At 37.4% G+C, this 23,567-nt stretch overlaps 1 protein-coding gene across 1 annotated transcript in view; it reads right to left on the bottom strand.

The window, feature by feature from the left end:
• Positions 1 to 3,274: 3,274 nt before the first annotated feature.
• The window catches only part of LOC131625607 (uncharacterized), a 41,874-nt gene continuing 21,581 nt past the window's right edge, over positions 3,275 to 23,567 (bottom strand). Inside the window, exons 6-7 of the mRNA XM_058896454.1 lie at positions 3,593 to 3,700; positions 3,275 to 3,535 (exon numbers count right to left, since the gene is read on the bottom strand). Coding sequence (XP_058752437.1) covers positions 3,275 to 3,535; positions 3,593 to 3,700 — 369 coding nt within the window. The remainder of the gene's footprint in view (positions 3,536 to 3,592; positions 3,701 to 23,567) is intronic.

Below are 23,567 nucleotides of genomic sequence, written 5' to 3'. Positions count from 1 at the left end.
TTTGTTAGAGATGCAAATGATGCATATGTAATGATATGAGGTGGTATCTTAGGTCAAAAATTGGGGTATGACACATGTGTTTAATAACATCAAAATGGGATGAAACGTAACATCAACTGCCTTTATATAATACTTGAGTTTTATGCAAGAGAAATATAAACAAAGGCAGAGTTTTTCTATGGCACTGTACCTAGACTCTGCATCATTGAGTACTCTACTTAAATAATAAATGGCTCTTTCGATACCATTTTCATCTGCTTGTGCTAACATGCTACCTATGGTAGTGTCGGAAGCTGAGATATAAAGTCTCATATGCTTCTTTCCATTCGGGGGGGGGGGGGGACAAAATGGGTGGGTGCATCAAATATTGCTTGATTTTCTCAAAAGCTTCTTGATATTCAGCTTTCCATTCGAACCTTCCTTGCTTCAGGCGAAGTAAGGGGAAAAAGCTTGCATACACCCACTTAAATTAGAGATAAATCTTAAGAAATTATCTTTCCCAATAATGATTGCAACTCTTTCTTCATAAATGGAGGTTTTGTTTCCATAATAGCCTTCATTTTATTCTGATTAATTTCTATTCCCTTTTTGTGGACTACAAAGCCCAGGAAATCTCCAGCCTGCACAAAGAAAGCACACTTAAGGGGATTCATCTTCAAGCCATGTTTTCGCATTCTTTCGAACGATTGGCTAAGATGATCAAGATGATTGTCATCTGAAACAGATTTTATAACAATATCATCTATGTACACCTGTATGAATGTTTCTATAAAATCATGAAATATAGAATTCATTGCTCTTTGATAAGTTCCCCAGAATTTTATAAGCCAAAAGGCATAACAACCCCCTCATGGGTACCTATTGCCCCAGGACAACGAAAAGCTGTTTTGGACACATCTTCTTTTGCAATGAAAATTTGATTGTATCCTGAATATCCATCTAGCATACTTAGATATTCGAAGCCTGCGACTGAGTCTACTAACATCTCTGCCATAGGAATAGGATATTCATCTTTTGGAGTCGCTCGTAGTCCTAATGAATTTGCAACGAAGAAGTCTCTCGACCTCTGCTTTAATCTTCGAGAGGATTTCTGGTGCGAATCTTCTAGGAGTCTGTTTGATGGGCTTCTTCCCTTCTTTTATGGGCAGCTTCAATTCGACTAAATCTCTCCCTAAACCAGGCATCTCATCATAGTCCCAGGCGAAACAATCCTTATTTTCTTTTAGTAACGCAATGACTTTTGACTTTAAGGATGGCTCCAGTTTTGTGCTGATATATGCTACCCTTTTTTGACTCTCGTCTCCAATATTTACTTCTTCGAGTGGATCTTGAGCTAAGATCTTTATATTTGGTGCCATTGGATCTTTTTTAAACCCTAAAGGTTCTTCATCATAGATTGCGTCTAATCTTTGACCTATTTCGTTGCCTGAAACCTGTTCGTCATGGATTGTAACGTCAGGTGGTTGCGGGATAAAGTGTATCCCGGGACCTGGTACTTCTGATTGTTTTTGTGTGGCTTCGAAAGTTATGTTTGATAGTTCGGATTCAAGAGCCGCTTTCCTTTTATTTTCGGCTATGTAAGCCAAAATATTTTCGAAGAAAGATGACTCAGGCATCATCAACGTATTTGTCCCAACCAGTTGGCCGTATCCCTGGTAATTCTTCGATAGGTTCTGTGTCTTCTGGACCGTCCAATATTTATCTGTTCCATTGGAACCCATTTCGGTGTAAGGATAGATAATACACAACATTTCTATTTGGAGAGTATATATCTTCTGCTGCATTGCATGGCCTTATGTTGGCTAAGTTTATGTCGTAAGTAGTTTTGTTGACTTGGTTGACTTTAGCCATATAGTAACTTTGATCTCCTTCTATATTTTCAACTCCACCACCTTCTCTCCAGATAGATAACCTTTGATGCATTATCGAAGGTACTGTAGCAACCCCATGGATCCATTCTCTTCCCAACAAAAGGTTATAATTTGCTTTTGCTGGTATAACCATAAACATAGGTTGCCTTGTGACTTAACCCACAGTTAAGTTCACTTGGATCACTCCCAAGGTATGTCATACTTTTCCTTCATAGTTGGACAAAACCATATTATGCGGCCTTATGTCAGTTTCAAACATGCCAATACTTTTCAGCATATATTGGGGCATCAGGTTTACCGCTGTCCCTCCATCAACTAGGACTTTGTTAATGCCCACATTTTCAATTTTAGCTCTTATGTAGAGGGGTTTGAGATGATTCCTCATACCTTGGTCAGGTATTTTGAAGAATGCATTATGTTCTTCAACAACCCCATTATTCAGCACATAGTAACACACGTGTATGTGTTTCGCCATTTCTTCTGTGTTAGCTTTCTCGCAATCTTCAACTTCCGTCTCTTGGTAAAATTCGTGAGGAACAACAGACACCACATTGCAGTTGAAGTTTATGGATGACACTCCGTATGAATCAAAATCATTAGTCATCCTATCATCTTCTTTCTAAGGACTAGAGTGCATCTTTTCTTCTTCTTTCTCATTTTCAGAACTGAACAATTTGCGTTCTACCGGAAGTTTTCTTGACCTTCCCCCTGCATTGGTACTTTGGTACTGTTGGATTCACCAACATCTTTCGCCTTGGATTCCTTCTGGGCTTTCTTCATTTTCTGGTGTCTCCTCTATTGAGATCTGGATAGTGGATTCTTACCTTTGTAATTCTCAAGCCTGTACATCTCTCGATTTAACTTATGGAACTGCTTTCTATAAGCCATTTCAGTTCGTCCACCTTGGTCCAAACTTCGCCATTTTTTATTTCCTACGCCAGCTTGTCTCCATCTATCCATGGGTATGTCTGCAGGAAGTTTTAATGTCACCCTTCGAGCCTTAGGATGAGGATTATCAGCCTTCTTAATGGTGTTCGATTGTCGAACACATACATGTTAGGGAAGAGTCCTTGAGCTTCCCAACCAGTAGTGAATAACACCCTTTCGAATGATTACGCCACTAGGTTATCATAGTTTGCCCCACATCTGGGACACATAACGATCTCTGTCTTTGCCTTGTGACATCGAACCAAGAAACTCACCAATCTTTCTTCTGGCCTTGGATAAACCTTCAGCAATTGGTTTCCTTGCCTCCAGTGCCCCTGCATCTTGTTTCGTTAGACCCTTTCATAGTTAGCTTAGACCCTTAGATTTAGCATAATCAAGCACCTTGGACACATTAGCATCCGTCCAACATTTTTCTCGTGACACCTCCAGAGATAATCTTTCAAGCTTTCATTTGCCTATGGATTTCCATAGTTTCCTTTTTCTCTTTCTTTCACCAGACATTTCTCTAGTTCCTCGATCTGAGATAAAGGTTTCCCAACATTCACCAGATTGACGTCTTCCGGGGGAACATCAGAAATCCTTATCTGTTGGAGTTTCACTCTGAGGTCTTCAGTGGCCTTACTAGTCTTCTCCTTAAGGCCTTCGGTGATCTTTGTCTCGAATGACTCTTCAACATCAGTATTGAAGGTTACCTTGTTGTTTAGGCTCTCAATAGCCTTCTTTCATGTCGAAATCATCTCCCATTAAGCAATGTCAACTTCAGACACATCTACCATATTGATGTCGACTGGTTCGGCATAGTTGGTGTCAGCGACATTCAGGGGATCATCATCGACTTTCATGTGATTCTTTCCCTTATCAGCGAACTTCAAACGTCCATCCTGTTAGAACAAGATTTGTTCTGATCAATATTCTTAGTTTTGATGATAACAAGGATATGAATTTTGGATGAGATAATGTGGTACTCTAATACACTACAATTTCCCTTTCAGGAAATATATATAAAGAGTATGCACAAATCAGCGCTCAGAAGCTTTGACTCAGAAGGTTCAGCATGCAACATCAGAACATGGTCTGGCAAGACATCAGAAGATGGTCAAAGCAGAATCAAAACATGGGTCTATGGAAGCATCAGAAGAACTTGAGTTCAGAAGCAGAAGCACTGAAGCTCTCATGGTATCACGCTCAGAAGCACTTCAAGGTTAGAAGACAATAAGATGCTCTGCACCAAGCTGATTGACTCTGATGATATTCAAACGTTGTATACACAAACATCAGATCAGAAGCAAGTACAAGATGGCAGGCTACGCTGACTGACAAAAGGAACGTTAGAAGCTATTAAAGGCAACGTCAGTAGACACAGCGTAAACAAGGCTCGAGGTAGTTGACAAAAGAGTGAAACATTAAATGCAATGTTGTAAGGAATACGCAAAGCATTAAATGCTCCCAACGGTCATCTTCTCAAGTGCCTATAAATATGAAGTTCTGATGAGAAGCAAGGTTACCGATTCTGACGAATTCTGTGAATACTAACTTGCTGAAACGCTGTTCAAATCAAAGCTCACAAACTTCATCTTCATCAAAGCTCACTACATTGCTGTTGTAATATATTAGCGAGATTAAGCTTAAACTTTAAGAGAAATATCACTGTTGTGAATATAGCTTTTCAGAAGCATTGTAATACTCTTAGAATTGATTACATTAATTTGTAAGTAACTAGAGTGATCAAGTGTGATCAGGATACTCTAGGAAGTCTTAGCTTGTGTCTAAGCAGTTGTAACTAGAGTGATCACGTGGTGGTCAGGATAATCTAGAAAGTCTTAGCTTGTGTCTAAGCAATTGTTCCTGGAGTGATCAGGTTGTGATCAGGATACTCTAGAAGACTTAGTCGTGGGCTAAGTGGAAAACCATTGTAATCTGTTCAGATTAGTGGATTAAATCCTCAGGTGAGGTAAATCACTCCAAGGGGGTGGACTGGAGTATTTTAGTTAACAACGAACCAGGATAAAAATAACTGTGCAATTTGTTTTTATCGTTCAAGTTTTTAAACTACACTTATTCAAACCCCCCCTTTCTAAGTGTTTTTCTATCCTTCAATTGGCATCAGAGCGCCGGTTCTAAGGTGTAAGCATTTAACCGTGTTTAGAAAAGATTCAGGAAGAGAAAAACGCTTCAGTAAAAGATGGCTGGTGAAATTCCAACAAACCCACCTGCATCTACATCTGGCTCTGCTGAGCAATATAATGGTAACAATGGTTATACTAGACCACCAGTATTTGATGGTGAAAACTTTGAATATTGGAAATAAACTGGAAAGTTACTTTCTTGGTCTAGATGGTGAACTATGGGATCTTCTGATGGATGGTTACAAACATCCAGTGAAAGCTAGTGGCGTAAGGCTTACAAGGCAAGAAATGGATGATGATCAGAAGAAGCGTTTCAAGAATCATCATAAATGTAGGACTGTTTTGTTGAATGCTATCTCTCATGCTGAGTATGAGAAGATATCTAACAGGGAAACGACCTATGATATATATGAGTCATTAAAAATGACCCATGAGGGAAATGCTTAAGTCAAGGAGACCAAAGCTCTTGCTCTAATCCAAAGATATGAAGCCTTCAAGATGGAGGATGATGAAAACATTGAGAAGATGTTCTCAAGATTTCAAACGCTAACTGCTGGATTAAGAGTTCTGGATAAAGGCTACACCAAGGCTGATCATGTAAAGAAGATTATTAGAAGCTTACCCAGAAGATGGGGTCCAATGGTAACAGCATTCATGATTGTAAAGAATCTGAATGAAGTTTCTTAGGAAGAGCTTATCAAAGCCTTGAGAAGCCATGAAATAAAGCTGGATGCAAACGAGCCTCAGAAGAAGGTAAGTCTATTGCATTAAAATCTAATGTTAAAAAATGCACTAAAGCTTTTCAGACTAAAGAAGAAGATTCTGAAGAATCAGAATCAAAAGAAGAAGATGAACTGTCCATGATCTCCAGAAGGGTAAACCAACTCTGGAAGAGCAAGTAAAGGAAGTTCAGAGGCTTCAGAAGTTCAAAGAGATTTGAACAAGGAGAATCTTCTGGTGACAGAAGATGTGACAAGAAGAAGGCTGTCTGCTATGAGTGCAATGAGCCTGGACACTTCAAGAATGAATGTCCAAAACTTCAGAAGGAGAATCCCAAGAAGAAGTTTCATAAGAAGAAAGGTCTTATGGCAACATGGGATGATTCTGAATCAGAATCAGAATCAGACTCTGAAAGAGAGCAAGCCAACTTCGCGCTGATGGCTACAGAAGATGATGGATCAGAATCTACATCAGAATCAGATTCTGAAGAGGTATTTTCTAAACTATCTAGAGAAGAGTTAGTTTCCAGTTTAACAGAACTTCTGGAACTCAAGGCTCATCTTAGTATCAAATACAAAAAGCTGAAGAAGCAGTTTGAATTTGAAACTAAGAAGCTGGAAGTGGAAAATTCTGAACTGAAGGAAAAAGTTTTAAATCTATCCAAAGATAGTGGATCTCCTTCTGAAACAGAAAAATCATTCCAAGTCTCAATCATATTCTGAAAGAATATGACTCGAGCTTCAGAAAGTTCTTATTTAGAAGTATTGGCAGAAGTCATCTTGCTTCTAAGATATATGGTGTTTATGGAAACAGAAGGTTTGGCTTTGTCTATGAGGGTGATACCTCACACAAATTTAAACCTATTGATGATCTGAAGATCACATACAAGCCATTGTATGATTAGTTCAAATATGGCCATGCACATGATATTAGGCTCACTTCACATGCACAGAGCTTTAACACTGTTCACACCTAGAAGCATGTGACACATCCTAAGAAATATCATGATGACAAACCTAAAGAATATCATGTTGTTCCTCCTGTTAAATATTATGCTAAACCCAAGTTCAATCAGAACTTGAGGAGAACTAACAAGAAAGGACCCAAGAAATTGTGGGTACCTAAGGAGAAGATAATTTCTGTTGCAGATATCCTTGGCTGCAAAGAGGACAAAAAGAAAAATGTCATGGTACCTGGACTCTAGGTGCTTGCGACACATGACGGGAAGAGGGTCTACATTCCAAGACCTGGTGCTTAAACCAGGTGGAGAAGTCAAGTTTGGAGGAGATCAGAAGGGCAAAATCATTGGCTCTAGAACCATAAGTCTTGGTAACTCTCCTTCCATAACTAATGTACTTCTTGTAGAAGGATTAACGCATAACTTATTGTCCATAAGTCAATTAAGTGATAATGGTTATGATATAATCTTCAATCAAAAGTCTTGCAAGGCTGTAAGTCAGAAGGATGGCTCAATCCTATTTACAGGCAAGAGAAAGAACAAAATTTATAAGATTGATCTTTCAGATCTTGAGAATCAGAAGGTGACTTGCCTTATGTCTGTTTCTGAAGAGAAATGGGTCTGACACAGAAGATTAGGACATGCTAGTTTGAGAAAGATTTCTCAGATTAACAAACTAAATCTGGTCAGAGGACTCCCTAATCTGAAATACAAATCAGACGTTCTTTGTGAAGCATGTCAGAAGGGCAAGTTCTCATAACCTGCATTCAAGTCTAAGAATGTTGTTTCTTCCTCAAGGCCGTTAGAACTCTTGCACATTGATCTGTTTGGCCCAGTCAAAACAGCATCTGTCAGAGGGAAGAAATATGGATTAGTCATCGTAGATGATTATAGCCGCTGTACATGGGTAAAGTTCTTAAAACACAAGGATGAGTCTCATTCAGTGTTCTTTGAATTCTGCACTCAGATCCAATCTGAGAAGGAGTGCAAGATCATAAAGGTCAGAAGTGATCATGGTGGTGAATTTGAGAATAGATTATTTGAGGAGTTCTTCAAATAAAATGGTATTGCCCATGATTTCTCTTGCCCTAGAACTCCACAACAAAATGGAGTTGTAGAGCGAAAGAATAGGACTCTACAAGAAATGGCCAGAACCATGATCAATGAGACCAATATGGCTAAGCACTTCTGGGCAGAAGCAATAAACACTGCGTGTTATATTCAGAATAGAATCTCTATAAGACATATTCTAAATAAGACTCCTTATGAATTGTGGAAGAACAGAAAGCCCAACATTTCATATTTTCATCCTTTTGGATGTGTGTGTTTCATTCTGAATACTAAAGATCATCTTGGTAAGTTTGATTCTAAAGCACAAAAGTGTTTCCTTCTTGGATACTCTGAACGCTCTAAAGGCTACAGAGTATACAATACTGAAACATTGATTGTAGAAAAATCAATCAATATTAGGTTTGATGATAATCTTGGTCTTGAAAAACCAAAGCAGCTTGAGAATTTTGCAGATATAGATATTGTTATATCAGAAGCTGTAGAACCAAGAAGCAAAGACCCAGGAGCTGAAAGTCTCAGAAGCAATGGATTAGAAGATCAAGTTGTTGCATCTTTAGAGAATCTCAGGATTTCTGAAGAGCCAATAGTCAGAAGATCATCTAGACTTGCATCAGCTCATTCAGAAGATGTAATCCTTGGGAAGAAAGATGATCCTATCAGAACTAGATCATTTCTAAAGAATGACAATCAGAAGCAGTGATCAGAATCAGAAGATGTACAGTTATTTTTTTTCAAAACAATACAGCTGTCATCTATGAGTATCTGAAAATGAACGCGTGTCTGTACGGTCAGTACAAGCGTGCAGTTGAAAAGACGCTGACCTAGGTAACTGTGTTAAATCATTTCATTTACCACGTTTTCTCTCCTAATGTCATTTCTCATTAAATGCATAATGATTTCTTTTTCTTGTAATCAATTTCTTTCAAAACAATTTTCTTTTCTCTTTATTTTAATTTCTTTCTTTCAAATCGTTTAAATAACCCGCTTCATCCTCATTTCTTCTTTTTTTTCTCCCTTTCTCTTTTGTGTATCTCTTTCGTTGCATTTGTTTTCAAACCCTAGTTTCTGATTTGATCTCAAAGCATAATCATCATGAACTCATCTTCAAGTTCATCAAACCCAGCAGAAAGACTCACTTCTACACAGATTCTTCTACGCAAATATGGGTATGCTCCTTTGAAAACATGCATGATTCCCACTGACGAACTGGAAGTTCTTTGTGAATCTGCTGTGGACTTCAACAACCTCAGAGCAAATGGTTTTCTGTGTGACGTCAGAATATTGGAGCAAGGATGGTCGAAATATCTTGATAGATTGGTTGGACCAATTTATCCTGAACTTGTGAAGGATTTCTGGGTACATGCAACGGTTACCCCAACTGCTATCATTTCCTTCGTGCTAGGGCATGAAGTGGTTATCACTGAAAAGCTCATCAGGAAGCTGTACAATTTGAATGATGAAGAAGGTTGGTTCAGTCTTCAACCTGGAACGGTTAACTGGTATCAAGTTGAAAATCAAATCTCTCTTGCCTTCGGAGCTGATTCTCATAGAATGGGAACTTTGAGGCCGTTTTATCAGGTATGGGCTGAGATTATTCTGGGTTCTCTTCACCACAGAAAGAAGATGTTCTCACCCTCCGCCTACATCAGTCCGGATCACAAGTACACTCTCTTCTGCATTGGCAGCTGTTATACCCCAAAATTTGCCCGCATCATTTTTTAAGAAAACTCCAATCTGAAAATTAAGAGTCTCATATAATCATGGATTTTTATTTCAACAAATATCCTGACATATGAAATACTTAGTTTTTAGAATTTTTCTTATACAGTAATTTGGCTTGCAGTTGAATTTATTCTTACGCAAACGCCAAATACTGTTTATTACTTCACACATGCTATTTATTTATTTACAGATAAATAGTACTGACACAATTGGTACAGAGTTAAATCTTTTTGCAGGCGCAGAATCAGGAAACTCAGACTGTACTGGTAACAAGTAGATTATTATTATCTTTTGTTTCCCACTAATTTTTGTACTATATTCCATTATTTTCAAAAATCTTTTCAAATCTCTTTTTCAAAAATCAAATCTCTCTTTTTCCCAACACTATCTCCACTTTCTTTCAAATCTTATTTCCACTCAAATTTTCCTTTTGTACGGAATCACATCATTCCCCAACGTCTCTATCCTTCTTTCCATTCTATAAATACCTCCCATTTTCTTCCATAAAATCTCACATCAATTTGTCATGGTCAGCTATACCAAAAGCGTATGATCAAAGCCTTCAACAAAAAAGTCAAAAGTCAAGCATACCAAACTGGTGGCTTGGTTGTCAAACACATCATCTTACCACAAGGTGATCCCAGAGGCAAATGGACTCCCACCTACGAGGGACCATTCATAATCAAGAAAATATTCTCCGGCGGCGCCATGTTGCTTACCACCATGGATGGTGACGATTTCCCACATCCTGTGAATGCTGACATAGTCAAAAAATACTTCTCTTAAAAAGAAAAAAAAATAGCTCACTAAGTTGAAAACCTGAAAGGGCAACTTAGGCAAAAAATGAGCGTCTCGGTGGATTGAAAACCCGAAAGGGCGGTCCAGGCAAAAGTTAAAGACTAAACAAATACTATCCCGGTAGGCTGAAAACCTAAAAGGGAAGCCTAGGCAAAAGTTAGGGAATGAAGCATACAACTGTGTTCCGTTCAGCTGCCTACTCAACATCAAGATTCAACATCTCAAAGACACCGATCAGTCCAATCACTTTCTTCCAACAAGTAAGGGATGAGATGCTCGAAGACAGATTGGCAATAGCAGAGTTGAAACTTGACTGGATCGTTTTCACATAGCTATTTATCTTTATAAATATTTTCCAAAACTTTCTGACAGTTTCCTACTTCTAGGATTGTTGTCTCCTTGTGCTAACCAGCCTATCATGGCTCTTTTTCAAAAATCAATGCAGCTTAGGCTCAAAAATCACCATTTTCACTTTTTCTGTTTAAATACGTAAGCGTCCCAATGATAATTTTGAATGAACATGTGCATTTGAATATGATTGATGTTTACCAGGAAAAACAGGAATAGCATTCAGGAAATGTCCCAATTATCTGGACATCATCCCATCAGAAGAAAACCACCAAGAGAAACGCATTTCTCAGCAAATTCCTCAAAAAGATTTTCTCTTCAAAAGAAGTCTTATCCCCCAGCAGGGTTGTTCCAGATTACTATCTTCAGAAGGTGTGATCCCCGCACCCGGACTTGGTCAGATAGTGCATCGGAGGATTATGCATCTTCCTCATTCCCATTTGAAAGGGCATCAGAACTTCCAGCTACCTTTCATTCCCAAGAGATATTCAAAGATCCTTCAACAGGATACCAGGGTTCTCAAAGAATTTCCCCAGCCAAGGGTACTCAAACAAGACAAAAGATCATCAACGATCACAATATAGTCATATCCAGATGACTGGCGGAAATTTATTTTCCCAAATAGAAGCTTGACATCACATTCATACATTCATACATTCATACATCATATTCATACATCATGCATCATGCGCATATTCATACATAACATCCCATGCATATTTCTCCGGGAATATCTCACATTTACATGCATCATAAACATTGCATATCATTAACTTGATTTTTCAGGTAGACGGATATCTTCAACAAAGATGTTCTCAATCACATGCAGTGTTCACCTGAATTCCATGAACAGTTCTCTCAGATATAATCAAGCCGAAGATTCATTCTGATCACTTACCAACTCAAAAACAGACATCACAGATCTAAAGCGATACCTCAGACGGTTCCAAAACGATCTAGCATCACAGATCTAAAGCGATACCTCAGACGGTTCCAAAACGATCTAGCATCACAGATCAAAGTCGATACCTCAGACGGTTCCAGAACGATCTAGCATCACAGATCTAAAGCGATACCTCAGACGGTTCCAAAACGATCTAGCATCACAGATCTAAAGCGATACCTCAGACGGTTCTAGAACGATCTAACGTTGCAGATCTAAAGCAATACCTCAGACGGTTCCAGAACGATCTAACATTGAAGATCTAAAGCGATACCTCAGACGGTTCGAGAACGATCTAACATTGCAGATCTAAAGCGATACCTCAAACGGTTCCACAATGATCAACTTCCAAAATCTAAATCGGAAAAACTTTGGACAAGTTCCGTAACGATTATCCTCCAAGACTTAAAGCGGTAACCTTGGACGGTTCCGAAACAGTCAACACAAAGACTTTCAAATCCTTCATCAAGATATAATCAATGGATTCATTCTGATGAACAAACCCTCAACCCATTTACCAGGTGGCATCTGAAAGCCCATCTCAGGTAATGTTCCAATCTGCCAACAACATTTCGCAGACGACATTCAAATGCAACTTCCAACATCTCTTCTGATCAAGGTAAGTGCAAATTTTCAGGGCATCTAAATATTCAATCATCTTCTACCTTCAGATTTCAGACAATCTCTTCAGGTTTAAGAAGATTGAATAGGGGCAACTGTTATACCCCAAAATTTGCCCGCATCATTTTTTAAGAAAACTCCAATCTGAAAATTAAGAGTCTCATATAATCATGGATTTTTATTTCAACAAATATCCTGACATATGAAATACTTAGTTTTTAGAATTTTTCTTATACAGTAATTTGGCTTGCAGTTGAATTTATTCTTACGCAAACGCCAAATACTGTTTATTACTTCACACATGCTATTTATTTATTTACAGATAAATAGTACTGACACAATTGGTACAGAGTTAAATCTTTTTGCAGGCGCAGAATCAGGAAACTCAGACTGTACTGGTAACAAGTAGATTATTATTATCTTTTGTTTCCCACTAATTTTTGTACTATATTCCATTATTTTCAAAAATCTTTTCAAATCTCTTTTTCAAAAATCAAATCTCTCTTTTTCCCAACACTATCTCCACTTTCTTTCAAATCTTATTTCCACTCAAATTTTCCTTTTGTACGGAATCACATCATTCCCCAACGTCTCTATCCTTCTTTCCATTCTATAAATACCTCCCATTTTCTTCCATAAAATCTCACATCAAATTCTAATTCATCTCTCAAATTTCCACTTCATAATCCATCCTTTCTTCTTCCCCGACAAAATGGCGAAGCGGTGGGAAACGTGTTTTCTTATGGTCATCACCATTGCTACGGTGATCATGTCTTTCTTCTGTCTGCATAGCCCGGAACACTGTGGACCTGGGATGCTTATGCTCCCAATCATCTACATGTTACTATTTGTAGCATGGGTTATCAATCGTCATTCTTAAAATTTGCCGTATTTCTTATTTCTTAAATGTACCGTTTATTCGTCGTACTGTTCAATATAGTATGTAATATTTGTACTGTCAGTATTAAATGTTGTACTATTTGTCATAATATTGCTTAATTACTCAGATAATATTTTATGTGTTTTCTGCCAGTCAAATATTCATTTTTCTGTGCATTAAATGATTTTCAGGGTTATTATCGGTAATTTTGCCCGCATACAATAAATATTAGTTATTTATTATGTCTGTGTTTTTCTAACAAGTCATGTAAATAAACTTTCATTTTTCACATAAAACGTAAAACAAAAACAACAAAAAAGAAAATTAACTTTGACTGTTGATTTTTCACTCTAACTGCTACATCAATACCTGGACAGTCAGTTGACAGCCAAACTGTTGGCAGTACAATTCTCAGTGTTTTGTACCATCAATCAAATCAATCTTTCACAATTCAAAATTCCAAGATTTTTGTTCTAGAAGTCTTCTGAATATCACGCGATTAGCAGAGACTCAACACTGCACAAAAATCAGGTACGCTGAACTGTCTCCTACATAAACAGTCCCTGACTAGGGTTTTCTTGTTTTTACAGGAGAAACAAGTTTTTGAGAGCTCAAATGGATTTCATACACATCCATATATCTCAAAGTACCATCATACAAATTTTCAAACTTCAATTCACTCAGACGCACCGTCAGCAGCTCAAACAGTCAACAGACGACCCGTTTGACCAAAAAGTCAACAGACAGTCAAAAATGAAATTTTTTGTCAAAGTCCATATTTTGTCAAAGGATTCATCATTTGATCATTGGATGATCATAATTCATCAAGGAAAGATCAAAAATCAACAAAACCCTAAGATTCAAAATTAGGGTTTTTGCCTGAAAAGTCAACTCAACTTTGACTGATCATAACTCTCTCATCCTTCATCCAAAAAAATTCAAACCAAAGCTCATTTTGAAGGAAATTCAATTATATTTCAAATGCCATTGATCCCATGGTCATTGGATTCACCATTTGAAAAATATGATCAAAGACATTACAGGTCATTTTCAAAGTCAACAAAAAGACACTTTTTTCAAAAGGACACACAAGGAGCATCAAAAATCATTTTGACATGAGACCAAAGACATTGGTTAGAGGACTCTTTGAGGTTTCTAAAAAGTGCAAGATCTCCTTCATATGACAAAAATTGAGGGATTTACACCTTGTTGAAGTTGGCTAAATTTTGGAAAATGCATAAAATCAACATTGCTCAAAAATGCATTTTTTCCAAATGGGGCCAAGTTTTCATGGTTCAAACATGTATGCCATGTTATTATGGGCCTCCCACGACCAAGACTAAGCCCATAAAATTTTTCATCCATTTTTGCTTGATTTTTTCTTATTTTAAGATTAAATTAAAAGGAAAAATGAATGGATAATGGGTAGCTTAATTTCCAAGCATGACTCACCCAAGGAATCTTCATCTTTCTGCAGAGAATTGAAGAGCAAGGCAAGTGCATTGAAGGCAAGAAGACTTGGTCAATAATTCAAAGCTTTTTAATATAAAAAATTCAAGAATTCCACAAAGGCAACTAGATGCTTCTTAGCTTCAATTCTAAGCACTCAATGCTTATATATAGGCTAGCTTACTTCAATAACAAAAGAGACAAGTTCAGAAACAAAGCCTTACTCATAATACACTTGTAACCACTTAAAAAAATTTCAAAGAAAATTCAAATTCGAATTTTTAATTTCAGTCAATTTCAATACAAACTAAGCATTCAAACATCATCTCTGAGCCTCACTGAAACTATCCCAATCAATTGCAAGCCTTAAACCTCACTGAATCGAGCTACACAGGTCACGATTTGCTCAAACTAAAACTAACTTGTATCTCATAACACACGCATATCTAGCAAGATGTAGACATATATTTGGACTTGGTGTGGTGTGTAGATCATTTATGGAACTTTAATTGAGTTTTAGACGCTTACACACGAAGTTACCATTTTAGGGTTCATAACCTAAAAATTAGGGCTTTCTGAAATAGGCAAAATTAGAGGTTCTAAGTGGTACCATTGAGTTCGTATGGATCAGACGAGTTGAATGGATAGGTCGCGCCAAATTTCTTTTATGTCTAACCCCTATTCGTTATTTTCCAGGTTTAAGCTTCATCTATTACAGCGCTTTTGATAAAAAAGCGCTATTAAAAGTCCTGGCGAGAGGTTGAAGATGATGAGGTGTCCTCACCTCATTGGACAGCAAGCGCGCGTTTTTTTAAACTTAACCCTTGGTTTCAGTGTTTGCAGGCGCGTCATAATTGGTGGACCCTCACAATCTGAGCCATCTAATTTCATTTATTATCCATCCAACGCATCAGAATGAGGACCTATCCCATGGACCTTATTTAATTTCCACACCTGATCAGTATCCTTTTATTTTCTATTTTTATTTTAATTTCTTTGTTAAATTGATTAAAAATAGTTTTAAAAATCCAAAAAAATACACAAAAAATATTTTTAGACTTCTAAAATAATATATTATTTTCTGAAATAAAAATATTTTATTTTCCTTCAAAATTTCAATATTTTGTATAATTAATTAGTATATATTTATATATTTGCTTTTTAATTATTCTAACCAATCAAAAAATCATAAAAAAAATTGTTCTTAATGTTAAATATTGTTTATATATTATAAACTAATTTTGTACATATTTTGAATAATTTTCTCTTTAAGTTTTAATTATTTGTATAATTATTTGTATAATTATGTTTTAATTAACTTAAATCAATTTCAAATCAAATTCCAAAAATTCCAAAAAAAATTAGTTTTGTTTTAAAATTAATTGACAAATATTTTGTACATATTTTAAACTTAATTTCTAGGTTTAAATCTATTTTCATCTTTTTTCTTCATTTTAATTTAATTAATCATGTGAATTTTCAAAAATGCGAAAGCATTAAGCGATAAAAAAGAGTCAGTTCACGTATCTCTACAGATCAGAGGTATGGCCCGGATTAAAAAACGGAGGTCCACAGCAGCAAGATAGAACTCAACATCTCTCACATTCTATTTGAGAATCTGAAGACTTCTATATTTGAATCAAGAGAAGATGAAAGGGTAAAGTACCCTCATGTTCCTAGAAAAACTATTCCTTTCGGAAGGATGATTTCAGACATTCTGACTGAAAGCAAAGTGCTGGACTCCACCAGAACACTTGATGCGTCCCATTATCTTGGAGTAGTTCAGGGTCCCATCTTTAATGGTGTGGATTTGTTCAGACTAGAGCTCATCCAGAATGTACCTTCTGTGTGCACAAGCTTTCCTGACATTTTGTCAAGAAGAGTTGTTGTTGAAGGTTTTGTCTCTTTGTTTCATAAAGAACTTCATCAGGCTGTCAAACTTTACCTGGAAGATTGTGTTAGGAAGCTGATCTTGCTTGGATCCGTGGCAGAGTACTTTTGTCCAAAGCTGATCTTCTGAAGAAGGATCAGAAGGAACAACAGGCAAGGCTAAAAAGAAAGGCCCGAGAAGATGAGGCTAAGAAAGCCAAGAAGTTGAGGTCACCTATGATCCTTACAAGGTGGACTCTTCTGAATACAGGCAAAAAAGGATCAGAGACTCTTTTCACAACACCAGATCTTCTTATGCTTCTTCTGAATACGTCACCAGGCAGGTTTTTACTCCACCTCCTTCTGTTCCTAAACCTTCTCCCCATTCACCTCCTTCTGAACCAAAAGTCAACTTCACTATACCAAATCTTTCTCCATCATCTCTTTCCACTCCCATTCTAAACCCCACACCTCTAAGTATTCTTCCCCCAACTCCTTCTGATAAATCTTTCTCACCAATCCCCTTCATAAATACTCCATCCTCTTCACAACCTATATTTTCTGTTACTCCATCCACAAAAATATCAATCATTTCCCCAGATGTCCCTTCTTCCTCATCCACTGCACCTCCACCCTCTATATCCCATCCCTTACCTACCAGAAAATCCAAACCCTACTGCCTTCTCTACCCTGACTACAAATTCACCTTCAATCCACTTGAACCTGAACCCTATGCCTACCTGGAACTTTTCAGACATGAGGTGATTAGCAGTCTAGACCTTCTGAAGGATGCCTTCCTAAATGGTTTGGATGATGTTTCTACAAGAAATCTCTGGAGAAGCTTTCGCAAGGATTTTCAATTAGAAGCAATGGGAGTACAGAAGAAACTAGTGGCTGCTGCCCCTGGTTACCCTGGTTACCTTCTGGAGGGTGATAATGGTATATACTACCATCCTCTCAGAAATTGTGTTGCTGCTAAGGAGAAGTCCTTTGTGGATGAATTGGAAGAAGCAAGACTTGCTGCTGCATTGGAAGCTAACCCTTGCAGGGAAATTGTGGTCTGGAGACCTCAATATCCTGTTCTGCTCGGAGATTTCAAGACTCTCTTTGACTTTCTGAGGGAAAACCCTTCTAAGGAAGACCCAAGCTTGGTCATTCCAGAAGTTGTTGACCCACCAGAAGTTGAAGGTCCTTCAGCCCTTAGGAATCAAGCTGCCATTCTTCAGGCACTTGAGAATGGAGATTCTGAGATTCCGGCTGCAGAATATGAAGATGCTTCTATGCAAGAAGCAGATGTAGAAGATCACGTTGCTGAAACAGTTCCTGTTGAGGAAAACCCTGCAAATGATCTATCAATGGAAGCTACAGATCACAATGCCACCCCTGTGGATAGAAGCTGTGAAGCTCCTTCTGATGAACCTTCCCGTCTTGCAAGGACTCTGGAAGTTATTCAGAAGAACCAGGATGAGCAAAGCTCAGTCAATGCTGAGTTAAGAGCTTTCATGGAGAGGCAGAATGAGCACAACAATGGGGTTCAAGATATGCTGGCCAAGATCTTGTCGAAGCTAGGGTCATCTTAGATTGAGCCTTAGTTGTTTTTGTTTTTCGTTTTTTCTTTGCTGCATCTGTTTTATGCATCTTCTCTTGCTTATCTTCTTGTACTTATGTACTTCTGTTTTCTTGAGCCTAAATGAAAATTATCTTTTTCTTCCATCGGTTTCCTTTTGTTTTTTTTCATCTGAATCTTTTATGTTTTTGATGTTATGACAAAAAGGGGGAGAAAATGTGATAAATGATCTGATTAAATATTATCAGTTACCGGGTAAAAAGGCCCCACATTTCTAACAGAACTTGCAAAGTTCTATGCTTTAGGTTTTGTTGTTGCATGAATTGAAGATTCTCTTTAAAGCTCAACATAAGAAGCAACGAGATAAAGAAAAGCAATTCTATAAAGAGTCAAGCTTTTGAAAATTGAAGCAAGCTGAGTGCTAGAAAGCTTCAAGATCAGAAGCAAGAAGGAAGAATGTTCAGATTTTCTGATGACAGAATATGCTCTGAAACATTATGTCTATTTGTTCTGATACATATTATGTGGCTCTGATACATATTATGTGTTCTGAAACATATTCTATGTTTCTGACTCATTCATGCTGACTTTTGTCGTTTAGCTTTGTTCTGTATCATTTCAGGATGTAGAGATTCTCTGATGATGCTCTGGTACATTCAACAATGTTCTGATACAATCTAGCATGAAGTGATGTAAGAAGAAATTCAAGCTCTGAAGCAGTCCTTATGGAAGCAGGAATCAGAAGCTGTGAATGTTCTAAAGATCAAAGAAATTCAAGTTCTGAAGTTGTCCGATGGAAGCAGGAATCAGAAGCTGTGGATGTTCTGAGGATCTAAAGAAATTCAAGTTCTGAAGCTGTCCTATGGAAGCAAGAATCAGAAGTCATGAATGTTCTGAAGATCAAGCATATGTGAACGTCTCTACTGGAATACTCAGGGAAGTCTTTTATTTATAAAATTCTTCTAGTATTAATTTCAGGGGGATATTATTCATCTCAGGGGGAGATTGTTAATCTCAGGGGGAGACATATTCACATGCTTATACTTTAGCTGTGTAATTGTCTTTAGCCGTCTGGTCTTTCTGATCGCAAATTCATATCATTTATATATGTTTTCGTCATCATCAAAAAGGGGGAGATTGTTAGAACAAGATTTGTTCTGTTCAATATTCTTAGTTTTGATGATAACAAGGATATGAATTTTGGATGAGATAATGTGGTACTCTAATACACTGCAATTTCCCTTTCAGGAAATATATATAAAGAATATGCACAAATCAGCGCTCAGAAGCTTTGACTCAGAAGGTTCAGCATGCAACATCAGAACATGGTCTGGCAAGACATCAGAAGATGGTCAAAGCAGAATCAGAACATGGGTCTATGGAAGCATCAGAAGAACTTGAGTTCAGAAGCAGAAGGACTGAAGCTCTCATGGTATCACGCTCAGAAGCACTTCAAGGTCAGAAGACAAGAAGATGCTCTACACCAAGCTGATTGACTCTGATGATATTCAAACGTTGTATACACAAACATCAGATCAGAAGCAAGTACAAGATGGAAGGCTACGCTGACTGACAAAAGGAACGTTAGAAGCTATTAAAGGCAACGTCAGTAGACACAGCGTAAACAAGGCTCGAGGTAGTTGACAAAAGAGTGAAACATTAAATGCAATGCTGTACGGAATACGCAAAGCATTAAATGCTCCCAACGATCATCTTCTCAAGTGCCTATGAATATGAAGTTCTGATGAGAAGCAAGGTTACCGATTCTGACGAATTCTGTGAATACTAACTTGCTGAAACGCTGTTCAAATCAAAGCTCACAAACTTCATCTTCATCAAAGCTCACTACATTGCTGTTGTAATATATTAGTGAGATTAAGCTTAAACTTTAAGAGAAATATCACTGTTGTGATTATAGCTTTTCAGAAGCATTATAATACTCTTAGAAATGATTACATTAATTTGTAAGTAACTAGAGTGATCAAGTGTGATCAAGATACTCTAGGAAGTCTTAGCTTGTGTCTAAGCAGTTGTAACTAGAGTGATCACGTGGTGGTCAGGATACTCTAGAAAGTCTTAGCTTGTGTCTAAGCAATTGTTCCTGGGGTGATCAGGTTGTGATCAGGATACTCTAGAAGACTTAGTCGTGGGCTAAGTGGAAAACCATTGTAATCTGTTGAGATTGGTGGATTAAATCCTCAGGTTAGGTAAATCACTCCAAGGGGGTGGACTGGAGTAGTTTAGTTAACAACGAACTAGGATAAAAATAACTGTGCAATTTGTTTATATCGTTCAAGTTTTTAGACTACACTTATTCAACCCCCCCCCCCCCCCTTCTAAGTGTTTTTCTATCCTTCACATCCTTGATAGCATTTTGAATTATATCCCTGAAAAGAAAGCACTGTGAGGTTTTATGGCCTAAAAAACCATAATATTTGCAAAAACCTCGTTTCTTCCGTTGCTCCAATGGAGGAACTTTGGAATTAGGAGGCACTATCATCTGGCCATCTTTTACTAATAAATCAAATATTTCATCACAATTAGTGAACTCAAAAGTGTAAGTTCTCTTTGGGAATTTGTCATTCTTGTCATTTTCGACAGGATTTTTCCCATTCAAAGGAGTGAGCAGTTTACAAGAGTATGGGGGTGCTTCTTTTAATTCAGCTAAGTCTATTTCGACCTCTCCGAAACTGTATGAATCTTCGAAGGTTTCACCTTCAGCGTCTTCAGCCTCAATATATTCCACTCTCTCCTTCTTGTTTGCTTTGGCCTTTTCAGCTTTTAATCGTTCGACTTGTCAAACTCTATCTTCCAATTGGGCCATATCTCTCAAATATTGAGTATCCAATTTCTTTCTAATTGAATAGTCTAAACCGCATGCATCCATTTCGACTAATTCATGTTGTGGAATGACTGTGGAGCATTTTGACTTTAGCAAACGGAACTATTAAAATAGTCCTCTATGGGTTCCGTGAATTTCCTCTTATTGCTAGCCAATTCTTTCAAACTTATCTTGGTCTGGCCCATATAGAATTGTTCATGGAACATCCTCTCCAAATGTGCCCAAGTGTCTATGGAATTCGGAGGTAAGGTGGTGAACCATGTGAAAGCATTTTTTGTTAACGAACTAGAAAAATATTTAATTCTCAAGTTTTCGTTTCTTGCTAAATCACCAGCCTCTGTTAAATATCGGGATATGTATTCCACAGTCGATTCACTAGTATCCCCTGAAAATTTTGTAAATTTGGGCACTTTGGTACCCCTTGGTAATTCAGTTTGCCGAATATACTCCACTACAGGGGAAGTTTAATTTGGACGTCGAAGTCCTATATTATGGACATTATTGGCCATAATTCTTTCTATCATGGTGGTTAGGTTATTTTCTGTCGCCATATTGTCTCTCCTAACCCTATGTAGTACTTCATCTGGATGTTCGTCCATGATTACCACAACTAGTCTAGGTTGTTCCTGGAGAACTTCTTGTTGACAAGTATTGGTCCTTCGATTCTGATTTTCTAAGTCTATTACTTGATTTCTTTCTACTGGCCTTTGCCTAATTGGCTGAACTAAATCTTGAATAGGTTCTAGGACTGAGTCACCTTCTTGATAAGTAGACTGGTTATTTCTTCGCCTAGTAGATGTTTAAGGGACTCCCATGAAATCTTCCATACGTCCTATTTGTGAAGATATTTTTTGGTATGTTTCTACATTATCCTGGTTAGTCCTGGCAATGTTTGCTACCAACGGAGAAAAATCGATCCCATTTCTCTAGCAAGAATACCCACCATATCGTTACTTGCATCCATCTCGTGCCTAAATATCGCTTGACTATTGGTAGTTAATGGAGGCATTTGGCCCGATGGGCCTATATTCTGTGCGCTTCGACCTACTGAACTAGCGTTAGGCGAAAATGTCGTCGCACTAGGATGAGTATATGTAGGTCCTGCACCGTGTAATCATGCCATATATGAAAACGGAATTCCATAGAGATTTCCAGGTCTCCAACCGTCGAATGATCATGACGATGGTCTTGGGGTTTGTTGTTGATTGGTGAAATTTGCCACAAAATGTGGTATTTCTGTTGTGCCTGTAAAGTGAGGCACATTGGTCTAACTGGACACTAGGACTGTCCCAGTTGGCACTGATGTATTTTCGAGCATGGCCTGAGAACTAACTATGGCCGCAAACCCTGTCCAAGGGAGTATCTCCTGTGCTTCTGACATAGAAGTCGAAACATTTGTAGTACTTACTGCTACTGTTCCTGACCGTTGTGGGGGATCTTGATTTCTCCTTCCAGTGGTCGAATTGACAATTTTCTTGTAGTACCTTCGTTTAGGAATCGGTTGTGCACTATTGGTTAATTTACCGTTCCTAAGGTTCATACAAGGTCTTGATATATTCTAGACAAAAACAAAACAACAAATTAATGAAAAACTGTTTGACACAATCCCACCAGGTGTGCCAATTTGTTTACGGGGATTTCCGATAAACAACCGCTAGTCCTCCAAACTATAAATATACTTTGGTTACTCGCAGGATCGACTAGATTGATCCTAGGACATAGCTAAATAGTTGTCTTTCGAGATAATTTGGTTCGTGTTTGTTGGTCTTTTGCGTCGAGAACTTGTTTATGGTATGAACATATAAATAATTTGCGAAATAAACTAACAAAATAAACTACCGAAAGTAAATTGGTAATGAACGTAAATGTGATTTTAACGTAAAAGAAATATAAATTACAAGAATGTAAAGACTTATCGAAGAAAGTAAAGAAACTTGGATCAAAAGAAAGACTAAGCGAAAGAGTAAAGGAAATTTAAAGATACTTTGATTCTGTAAATAGAAATACAAACATATTTAAAGTGTTGGTGTCATACGTACATTTCTTAGCGAACTCTTTCTCTTAACACTTGATACTTGAGTGATTTGTGAGTGATTTGTACAAAATGAACACACCAGATCCTGATACTAATACCCTTATTTATACTAATTCGACCCTAAAGGTCCTACGTTAACGAAATGCCACGTTTCTCACATGCCATCTGTCCTAGTTCGGTTACACTGAATATTTCGAAATTTAAATCCTCCCGCCTGAATCCTCTTTCGACATGTGGCAACGTGATCTTTAGTGAGAATGCAACGAAATACTACAAGCTTCAGTACTCTTGTATTTCGATAAACACTTAAGTATCGAAGACAATCTCTCTCGATTCAGCTTCGATTTCAATCATCTTCATCATGAATAACATCCTCGAAAACGGCCATTAAAAGCCATTTATTCTTTGAACTCTAACTCTTCAAGAAACATATTCTTCAATCGATATCTCCAGCTAACGCAGTTATAATCAATTCTTGTGTTCTTCTTATCTTCCCTAATTCCTATTATATTTTGTTTTTGACATCGTTTTTCACAACAGATGCTAATTGACACACTACTAGTGTTGCATTTTATCCAATTGAACATTTTATGAAATTCATTTTAATATTAAAAGCTTTCAAGATAGAAAAACCATTATTTTATAAGAGAGCTACATTTGAAATGATGGTTGAGATACTATATTTTCCTTGAATATTATAATTAATGAATCCACCTTTAATTCTAGTAGACAATATAACTATTATACATTGTAGAGACTAAGACCTTTTCAACATGCTCCATAAATTAACCAAATAATT

This window comes from Vicia villosa, unplaced genomic scaffold (genome assembly GCF_029867415.1).
Source record: "Vicia villosa cultivar HV-30 ecotype Madison, WI unplaced genomic scaffold, Vvil1.0 ctg.000227F_1_1, whole genome shotgun sequence".
NCBI lineage: Eukaryota > Viridiplantae > Streptophyta > Magnoliopsida > Fabales > Fabaceae > Vicia > Vicia villosa.
This window is presented reverse-complemented; position numbering and strand designations above follow the sequence as displayed.